Source organism: Notamacropus eugenii, chromosome 1 (assembly GCF_028372415.1).
Source record: "Notamacropus eugenii isolate mMacEug1 chromosome 1, mMacEug1.pri_v2, whole genome shotgun sequence".
NCBI lineage: Eukaryota > Metazoa > Chordata > Mammalia > Diprotodontia > Macropodidae > Notamacropus > Notamacropus eugenii.
In genome coordinates this window covers 74,365,821-74,376,568 of record NC_092872.1, presented here as the reverse complement: position 1 = coordinate 74,376,568, position 10,748 = coordinate 74,365,821, and the positions used below count along the sequence as shown (strand labels likewise).

Here is a 10,748-nt window from a genome sequence, read left to right as displayed (position 1 = left end):
TTGTTCCAAGATTATTAAAGAAAAATCACTTAACTCTTCAAAGCCTTTGACCCAGCCATCTGTCTACCAGGCTGTCTACAAGGACAGCAGGGACAATTAAGATCCATATGTAGGAGAGATACATAATACCATAATATTAACAGCAATATATTCTTTGTGGTAGTAGGAAAACTTTAAATGAAGTTGTTACCCATCAATTGAGAAACAGATGAACAAACTGTTAAACGAATTTAAAGGCATTATTATTGCACCATAAGAAACAATGAACAGAGGAATTTGGAGAAACATGAGAAGACTTGTGTGGACTGATACAGAGTAAAGAGAATAAAACCAAAAAACAAACCATACAATGACTACCAGAATGCCAGTTAAAAACAAACACTAAACTGCTGCCAAACTCAGTAAAACCCACTTTAATCCTAGAGAAGAAAGAAGGAAAAATACCTCCCCCTTTCTGGTAGAGAATGGAGAGCCATGGGTACGCAATGTGGCATATATTATCAGATGCAGTCACTTGGTTGGCTAGGTTTCACCCACTTCTTCGTTATAAGGGAGGATTTGATTAGCAGGTGCCAAGCAAAGTACTCTGGGAAACAATTCTGATATTTTCGAAACTCCCAATATACTGTAGAACTGACATTTAGGGGAAAAGATATTTTATAAGTAGGAATGTATTAATAGAGATTTGAAATTATGATTATTTAAGTCTAATTCAGATCTGATGATTGCTCCAAAAGAGTTCTCATTTAATTTTGATATTGTCCACAATAAAAGGAATCATTTCTGAGACACTTTTGTCCACGCTAAGTGACAGAAAGTTTTCTGGTGCTGATGGAGGTTCCAGAGTGTCAAACTGGGACTGGAGCAACTTCGGTGGCATAAAATGTCCTTTTCTTTTGGCCAAACGCCCAGAGATCACTTCAAAGGATCCATTTAAATAGACCACAAGGAACTTCAACTTTGGGAACCCTTCTTTCTCTCCTGGCTCATCATTCTTCTGAGTTGCAGCACATTCTCCCCTTATTAAGATGTTTCTGTACATTTTCTTCAAAGCAGAACAGGCAAGGACCACACTTTGACCTGAAGACACATTTCTATTTATAAAAAGATAAAATAAAAAAAGGTGTGTGGGAAGGGGCATCAGGCGAAGCCAGTAGGATCTGCAACATGTTAATGTTTTAATTTTATTTGCTTGTCACTGGATTGAAGCCACACCCAAAAACATGGTTTAGAATAATGGTAAACCTTTATATAGCATTTTTAAGTGTTGCAAAGTATGGCATATATCATCTCATTTGATCTGCACAGAAAGTCTATGAGAAAGGTGGTGTTATAATCCCCGTTTTAAGGATGAAGGAATTAAGGCATCGATAGGTTAGGATCATACAGCAAGTATTTGAGGCAGATTTGAACTTGAGTCTTCTCGAATCCAAGTCCAGTGCTCTGCCCACTCTAACATCCAGATGATAAGGAATTGATACCCCTGCATCTATGGTACAGCCTCTTAACAAGTGTCTGTCCATGGAGTTCATTGGGAATACTAAAACCTAACTGATTTTGCAGTGACTGCTCTCTACCAAACCATTCATCAACAGCAATGTTTACTTGGTTTTTAATCTCTCGGCTTCTCTCTTCCTTATCCGGTTTTGTGGTCATGATGGAAAGTACAAGGAAATGGTCAGAGGTGGGCAGCAGAAGGAAGGATAAAAGAGACTTCTGAATTGGTGTTTGGACCTACGATTTCATCCATTTGGGGAATTCTTCCACTGATGTAGATGACATACCCTAGTACCTACTCCATAACTTCTAGTCCTGGTGAGTTACCTAGTTACTTAACCTTTCAACTAGTACTTTTTAATTTTTATTTTTTTGAGACAATCAGGGTTATATGATTGGAAAAGCTTTTGTAAGTGTTTACTATGTGCCGAACGCTGCTAAAGCACTGGAGCTACAAACATACAAAAAGGTGATATAGTTCCTGCTTTCAAGGACATCACACTCTAATTGGGGGAAGCAACATATAAAACAAAGTTCAGCTGTCAGGTGGATGGAAAGACCTGGAAAATGCCCAGGGACCGAAAGGTTGCATCATTAGGTCAGAAGGCAGCTCCAAGGGTCAGAAGGGTTTAGAGGGGGTGGTGCGGCAGGAAGGGAAACCTTAGTTAAGGGGCACTAGCAGGTTAAATGGTAAGGCCTGGTGGTCTTCTGCCTCACCAGAGGAATACAGTTGCTGACTTCTGGCTCATCCCCATTTTGCAGTTGAGGAAAGTGAGGCAGAGAGTTTAAGTTATTTACCAGGGTCACCCAGCTTTTAAAAGTATCTGCAGTATGTGATTTGCACTGTCTTCCCGACTCCAGGCCTAGAGCCCAGACCTAGACTCCAGGTCCACTTTGCCACCTAGCAGTTTCAGAGGCAAACTATATGCTTGGACTTTTTTTTTTTTTAAGAGAGGGTAATAAGTAATGAACCCTTTAATTTTTTTCAAATTTAGAAGCAGAAAGAAGAGGCAGCATGCCACTGTGGGAGCTTGGGCACATCATATAACCTTTGAGGCAACTCTCCGAGATTATCTAAATTGAAGAGAAGGTGCTAAGCTGCACCTAGTAGGTGAGTGACCCTGAGCAAGCCACTTAAACTCTGTCTGCCTCAGTTTCCTCTTCTGGAAAATGGGGATCATGATAGCACCTTTCTCATTGAGTTTTTGTGAAGATCAAATGAGATGATAGATGCAGTGCTTAGCCTAGAGCTCTATCCACTTTGCCACCTAGCAGTTTCAGAGACAAAGTATATCCCTGGACGTTTTTTTTTTTTTAAGGGAGGGTAATAAGCAATGTAGCCTTTAATTTTTTCCAAGTTAGAAGAGGGTCTAGCATGTCTTTCTCAGAGTGGTTGTGAATAGTGGTTCTCAAATTGTGGTCTAAAGATTCCTGGGGGATACCTGAGACTCTCTCTGTGAATCTATGAGGTCAAAACTATTTTCATAATAATACAAAGATGTTATTTATGTAACTCCCATAAAGCAAAAGTTCTTTGGCATCTTAAATAACTTCTAAAAGTGTAAGGGGGTTCTGAGTCCAAAAAGTTTGAGAATGGCTGATCAATGGGATGTTTTGTTACTGATTAGTTCACCTTTTAGTGTCTTTTTTATACCTGTGCAAGTGTAGGTAGGCAGCCATCACTGACCAACTGTTCTCTTACCTCAATAAAATGTCATGTAAGGTGCACAGCCATGGAATCCTATCCTGAAAGCACATCAAACAAACAATAATGTCTGTTATTACAGTTTGGTTTCATAATGTCTATTTTATAAGATGATCTCAAAGTTCTTATGTCTCTGATCTCTGTAATTCTGGGAGACGAGGAACATGAGTGAGTAATCAATTCACGGAGCTAATTAGTCATTAAAGTGCTTTACTTGAAGGACTGTTGGACCACTTATAAATAGCCCCATTTAAAAAGCATATACCTATATTTACCTGTATAGATCAGGTACCACCTGAGAGCCAACAAGTCTTGGGGACTGCACATTTTCTTCATGCAAATATTGCACATTCCATGACCCTTTTGGGGAGGCAAATTTACAAAATAACAGAGTCACACAGATAGCAACCAAATCAGTATTTAAAGGATTACAACTGATTTGGCATCTGTCTATACCCATGTGAAAGGAGCCAGAGAGAAGCCTTTGGAGGTCATTACCCAGACGTTCTTGGAGCTACTGGGGGGTAGGGAGAGAGACAAGAATCTGCAACAGGCAGGGTACAAAAACAGTGATGCTTTCTGTGTTACAGAAAAACGTATTCTAATGCCTCATACTAAGGGAAGAGAGGAGCATTGGGGATGGCTAATAGACACAAGATTAGCTCCAGAAGAAGGAAGATCCCTGGACCTGGAGTCAGGAAGACTTGAGTTCAAATGTGATCATAGCCACTAGCTATGTGACCTTGGGCTTAAACCGTCTGCCTGTTTTCTCATCTGTAAAATAGAGATAACCATAGCACCTTCCTCCCTCCCTCCCTCCAGGGCTGTTGTGAAGATAAAATGAGATATTTGTAAATTGCCCTGCAAACTTAAAAGGATTACATCAAGACTAGCAACTGTTATTAGAGGGCTGACCTTAGAATAGGGAAGACCTACGTTTGAGCCCTACTTCTGATACTTTTTAAAATTAATAAGCATTTATTTTCTTTTCCTTCTACCTCCCTTGATTGAAAACACAAAAGCAAAATCTTTATTTATGTACTGTCAAGCAAAATGAATTTGCACATTGGATATGTCAAAAAAAATCTGTGTCTCAATCTGCACCCTGAGTCAACTACCTCTGTGAGCAGGTGAATAGCGTGCCTCATCATTTAGTCCTTAGGATTCATGGCTGGTCACTGCATTGATAACAGTTCTTAGGCCTTTCAAAGTTATTTGTCTTAACAATGCTATCGTTATTGTATAAATTGTCCTCTTGGTTCTGCACACTTTAATCTGCATCAGTTCATATAAGGCTTCCTAGGTTTCTCTGAAACCATACTTTTCATCATTAGTTATATCGCAAAGCTATTTCATTACATTCATATGAGATAATTTATTCATCCATTGCCCAGTTGGTAAACATTGCACACTTACCCCTTTTCAAACCAGGATATGAGTGTAGGTACCTGGCATCAAATGTCAAGAACTTTTATTTCATAAAAGTTGCTAAATTTTAGATGTGTGCCATCATGGTAATTTCCTTCCTATCTTTCAAAAAATTTATTACTCTTTTTTATTATTTTAGTACATGAACTACATTGGGGCTTTTTCTCTCTCCATTAAAAAAATTCTGAACTTAAATATTGACCATGGTAAGCACTTCCATATATATATATATAGTGGAATAGAAAGAGAACATTGTACATGAAATTGTGGATCTCATGTGCAGCTTGCTTTTCTTTTAAAGTACTTAATAAATTCAACATTTCACTTTCAAAGCTCTCTTGCTGGTGTGATTCCTCCGGCCTTCCTTCTGTTCACTTCTATGCATTTCAAACGTGTTTTGATGAGTCTTTTTCCTTTTTTCGGCAATGCTATCCCATCTCTCCTCCTGATCCTTATCCTTTCCCTCAACAACAACAACAACAAAACTGAACAAAGAGAAAAAATCCTGATAACCAATATGCACAGTCAAATGAAATAAATTTCCATACTGGCCACTCCTGAAAATTGTATGTCTCATTCCTCAATATGATTCCATCCCTCTGTGTCAGAAGGATGCTTCATCACTGGTCCTCTGGAATCATGACTGGTCTTTCGCTAAAAACATTTCAGTAACTATCTAACATGATAAATTTAATGAGAAGGGACTATTTACATCTTCCTTGATTCTCTGATATCATCAATGTAGGTATTCCCTCCAAATGGTACCGATTACTGTCCATCCATGCCTTCTCATGCTATACAACTCTTGGTCATGTTTTTCTATCAATTTTCCATAGTGCCTCCATCCAAGATGGAAGTCTGTCTAACTAGTAAGTCTCTGAGGCAGGTTCCAAACTCAGGTCTTCCTGACTCCAAATCCCATGCCCTATTCACTGTGTCACCCAAATGCCTACTAGATTGTATACTTGATGAGGTCAAACAGTTGTTTCTTATTTATGTTTGCACCCCAACACGATGTCTTGGTTCAATATATTTTTTGAATTGTTGGTTGAACTAGCATCAAAATGACCTCACTACATTCTGGGATTAGGTGAAGCTTCCACATAGCTACTGTGTGTTTTGTTGTTGTTTAATCATTTTTCAATAGTGACCGACCCTTCATGACCCTTTTGGGGTTTTCTTGGCAAAGCTACTGGAGTGGTTTGCCATTTCCTTCTCCAGCTCATTTTACAGATGAGAAAACTGAGGCAGACAGAGTGAAGTTGCCCAGGGTCACACAGCTAGTAAGTGTCTGAGGCTAGATTTGAACTCAGGAAGAGGAGTCTTCCTGACTCTAGGCCTGCTGGTCTAGCCATTGTTCAACCTACCTGCTGTAAATGTCATAGTAAAGGTCTAATTTACTCTGTTGTCTACGTTGGAACGTTTAAGGAAAGGGCGGGCTGGAAAAATACTAACATGATTTAGTAAGTTGCTTTTCTGTACCTGTTTTAGCTCTCCTACTGTAAAGAGCAAATCAAATTATTCTCTCTTTTGCTTAGATTGCTAATGTTACTAGTACATCATCAGCAGGGATTAGAGTTGTTTTTCTAGTAGCCATTATGGATTTGTGCTGATCCAACCATTTTCTCCTCAATATCTGTCTACCAATCAACAATTTACTATGTGCAAGGCATGTGTGATGTACTAGGAGAGAATCAAAGATGATTGAGACATGGTCCCTACTCTCAAGGAATCATACTAAAATCTAGTAGATAATCAGAGTGAAAGAGAGGCAGGGGAAACACAGTGGATAGAAAGATGACTTGAGAGTCAGGAAGACTGTGGATTCAATTTCCACTTCTGTCATATACTGGTTGTATGACCCTGGGTAGTCACTGAACCTCTCTGTGTCCTAGGCAACTCTTTAAGTCGCAGAAAATGTGCCCACATATACACTAAAAGCTTCCTACACCAATGAAATCACTGGTGCCAAGAAAAAAATAGTATATGTTGCACCTTATACTTTATAAAGCACTTCCCCTCCCCACAACAACCCTGTAGAGCAAGTATTTCTATTATACAGATGAGTAATCTGAGGTTTCAGGGATGCTAAGTAACTTGCCCATGGTCACATGGCTAGAAAACAATGAAATTGGGTCTTAAGCCTGGGTCTTCTGGTCCTAAGGCCAGTGTTCTTTCCCTACTCCATGCCTATCCCATTTATGTCAGGGGCTGAATAGCTCTGTGGCTGAATGAATTCACCAATCTGTTCATCTATAGTAGATAATAATGCTTGTGGTTCCTTGATTACTTGAGACTCTAGCCTCATCCGAACTGTGCTCTAACCAAGTAAGCTAAAAGAGCCACTAATTCTGTTTCTGTACCTTCAAATTATTAACACAATCACTCATATCCCGTTTGTCGTGATTTCTGACACATACTCATATCTAAAGAGGAGCTCCATTATCCTAATCATCTTTGGATGTGAATCCAATCTTGAATGTCAAAGATGCAGACTGTGAAAAAAGAAAATTATATCCATCGGGGTATGGAAGCCAGCTTGAAATGGCTGCGAAAAGTGATTATTAAATTTTCAGAGTATACCTCAGAAATCTGCAAACACTACAAATCAGGACTTCACTTATTATTGTTCTGTTCGTTGTTGAAATTTAAGAATGTAGAAAATGTTAATAATGCAATTAAACTTAAAAGTGTGTCATGTGTTGTAATAATGTTAGTTATGTTAATGAGAGTTAAAGATCTTTCCCACCCATTAATGGGTCTGCCCATGAAGGTAAGTTTGATTAGGGGAGATTTGTTTTGTAGGAAGCCACACTTTTTGTTAATTTCTCATGAGGCACTGATTCTCAAGGGTTGTGATGCCCTGTGGCTCTGAAGCCACTAAGGAGCTCCCCGACTTGGAAAACCCAAATGTTGGTGCTTCTCTTGCTGGTATTTATGAACGTATGGTCAGACAATTGGATCTGTCTGTTGATCTGTGATGTATGTATTGCTTATGATCAGAAAGTTGGAAGTCCTGTCTGTTGATCTTTATTTCTCTATATTTTCTCTGAAGTTCAGGGTGCTGACTTTTTCTCCTAAACTAAGTGAATGATGTATGTGCTTGATTAAAGTAGATTGTTGACCCTTCAAAAGTTGCTTTCCTTTTAGAAAAGCAGATCTAAGAACTTGTACAGCAGGGCCCTCCTGTGTATGCTGGGGTCCTTGCTGTTACATGTATACATCACTCGCCCCCAAAAGTTGATTGTTAAACATTTACCATCATACTCCTGGCTAGATTCCTTACAGTACAGAAAGTGCAGTCTTAAGAGTTATCCAATACCTTGTAATACCTAACAGAGAGATCCAATATTGTTGATTTGGGGCCACATGTTAAAAAAACACTGACAATGGAGAATAGCCAAGAAAATGTAATAACTTGGCTTGAAATCAGATTGGGGGTGGGGTGAAGGTGGGTCAGACCTGAAGAAAGTGACAATAGTTGTATCTGTATTCACTTGATTTCAGTCCCTTTTACACACCTCACAAATGTTCCCTTGCTCTAGACCTCTGGCCTCTAAGTGATCTTTGATATCTGCCCTGTCCTGGAGCCTGACTCGTCTTCTCATGACTGGTGGGCAAAGGTAAGATAAGCATATTAACCCATCCTGGGATACACCCTCCTGATCTCAATGCTAAGGGAAGGAAGGAAGGCCTTTAGACTCATTTTTATTGGATCTTCCCTAGAACCCTGAGAGGTAGGTAGTGAGTATTATTCTCATTGAAAAGGACGTATGATATGCTGCATAGAGGGTGATCCTTGGAACCAGGAAGACTTGAGTTCAAGTCTTGCCTCTGCTACATATTGACTATGTGACCAAGGATAAGGGATATCACCTTTCAGAAGACTATAAGTTGTGCGTGGTGTACAAGCTCCCTACATCAATGGAATGATAAGCCTGGACATCTCCCTCCCTCTCTCTCTCTCTCTCTCTCTCTCTCTCTCTCCTTTTCCCTTTCCCCCCTTTCCTCCCTGAAAAAAGACAAAACTGAGCTCCTAGGAATTAAGTAGTAGAACCAAACTCAAGCCCTCTCCAATTTCAGGTCAGTGTTCTTTCTTACATATCAAATTGTAGCATTAAATTACCTGGTCATTTAGTGGTATTCCTTGGCCCATCTTTTTTCGATTTTCTTCAGGGTGGTAGTCATCTGCATCATAGAATTTCCACCCCAGCTTAAAAAAGACAAACCCCAAAATATCACATATGGGAGGTTGAACAGTCTAAATTAAAATCATCAAATGGTTATCAACACTGCCTGGTCAAAACTAGTGATGAGAACTTTCTCCCCATTATAATAATAGTTAGCATTTAAGGTATATAAAGCACTTTACTACATATATCTATATCTATACACATATAGATATAGATATATATCTATCTCACTTAATTCTTGCAACAATCCATTGAGAAAAGTGCTGATATTATTCCCATTTTACAGATGAGGAAACTGAGGTAGACAGAGATTAAGTGACTTGCCCAGACTCATAGAGCTAGTCAACGTCTGAGGCAGGATTTGAAAACTGATTTCACATGCCAAGTCCTGTTGTACCCTATTCATTGTGCCACCTCACAGAGACAGAGTGAGTCTCACATAGCAGAAAACCCACCCCCAAACTTGTACATTCTGCACAGGAGGAAAGACTCATTTCAAATGGTGTTTTCTATTTATAGGCACCATTTTATTCCTTTAAACACTAAGAAAATGAAACAACTAAGAAGTAGTTGTATTTTATGCACAGTAAGAGCAGGAGTGCTTAACTTTTTCTGTGTCACAGATCCCAACGGTGAACCTCAAAGCCCCCTTTTCAGAATATTTTTAAATATGTAAAATAAACTACATAGGATTGTAAAGGAAACTAATTATATCAAAATACAGTCATCAAAATATTTTTTAAAAGCCAAGTTCATGGATCCCAAGTTAAGACCCTCTGATACAGAGGAAACAAGGGGATGAGGGGCATTGTCACAAAGGGGATACCATGCTATTCTCAGACTCTGGGGGGGGGGGGTCTGGTTTAAGTCTCACCTCTGAGACATTCTAGAAAGCCATCCAACCTCCTAGTGAGTGGTCCAGGCAACCCCTGAAATCTCCAAGTTGAAAAGTTGGTACCAGTTTTCATTTGTAACAGGTTAACCACTCACCAGGAACTATGAACACCAATGAAATGATGTGTGGTTAAAAAATAATAGAAAGAGGGAATTGAAGGTTGCTGAGAGAAAAAGATAATTGAGCAGGCCCACACACGTAACAGAACAGTACCTCAGTTGCCAGGAGTGATCCCACAGTTGATCTGTAAAAGAATACATCGATATTCAGACGACTTGTACTTCATATGCTTCCCTGTTGTTGAGAGGGTGAGTGAGGGCCCAAGAACTAGCTTTCAATACTGTTATAGATGGATGGTATTGGAATGAGAAAAATATTATAAACAGAAATAATGATCATCAGCTATTTGGCTTTAGCTGACCTCAGTAAATTGAACAAAGAAATGAGTAGCAATTACCAATTAAAAAAAAAAAAACTGGCCTTACCCTCTTCTCCAGGGAAGATCTGTAAACCTGAGCCAAGGGGCTGGTGTACACTTGCTTACTGAGCATGCAAGAGTAAAAGACAATGTCTGATGTACAGTGGAAACTTGTAGAGAATATATTTTAGGTTTGAAGGGAAAAAAGCAATGAGCATTGGGCTATCCGATCAAATCTTGCATGACTGGAAAATACAACATTATATTAGAAAGGCTGCTGGAATTAGAATCTAAGGATCATGAGATGACAGGATCATAGGTTTAGAGCTAGAAGGAATTTCAGGCCATGTACACCAATCCTCTCCTTTTACAGATGAGGAAACAGAGGACCAGGGAGAAGTTATACAGATATTGATTATTAAGGATTTGAACCCAGGGCCTCTGACTCCAGGATGAACATTCTTTTCCCCATACTACTGGGGACACAAAAATCTGCCTACACCTCATCTGTCTGACCTTGGGCAAGTCATTGTTGGATGACCTTTCAAAAATCACTTAATCTCTCTGGGATTCAGTTTTCTTTTCCGTAAAAATGAAGGGGCTGGGCCATTT

At 39.3% G+C, this 10,748-nt stretch overlaps 1 protein-coding gene across 2 annotated transcripts in view; it reads right to left on the bottom strand.

Annotated features, from left to right (window-relative positions):
- Positions 1-220: 220 nt before the first annotated feature.
- The window catches only part of IDNK (IDNK gluconokinase), a 16,120-nt gene continuing 5,592 nt past the window's right edge, over positions 221-10,748 (bottom strand). Inside the window, exons 2-5 of one of the 2 annotated variants that reach the window (XM_072605319.1) lie at positions 9,932-9,962; positions 8,757-8,843; positions 3,200-3,243; positions 221-1,094 (exon numbers count right to left, since the gene is read on the bottom strand). In XM_072605319.1, the coding sequence (XP_072461420.1) occupies positions 743-1,094; positions 3,200-3,243; positions 8,757-8,843; positions 9,932-9,962 (514 nt within the window). In that variant the 3' untranslated portion in view covers positions 221-742. Of the gene's footprint in view, positions 1,095-3,199; positions 3,244-8,756; positions 8,844-9,697; positions 9,789-9,931; positions 9,963-10,748 lie in introns of those variants that run through there. The other variant, XM_072605329.1, reaches the window with a different exon arrangement.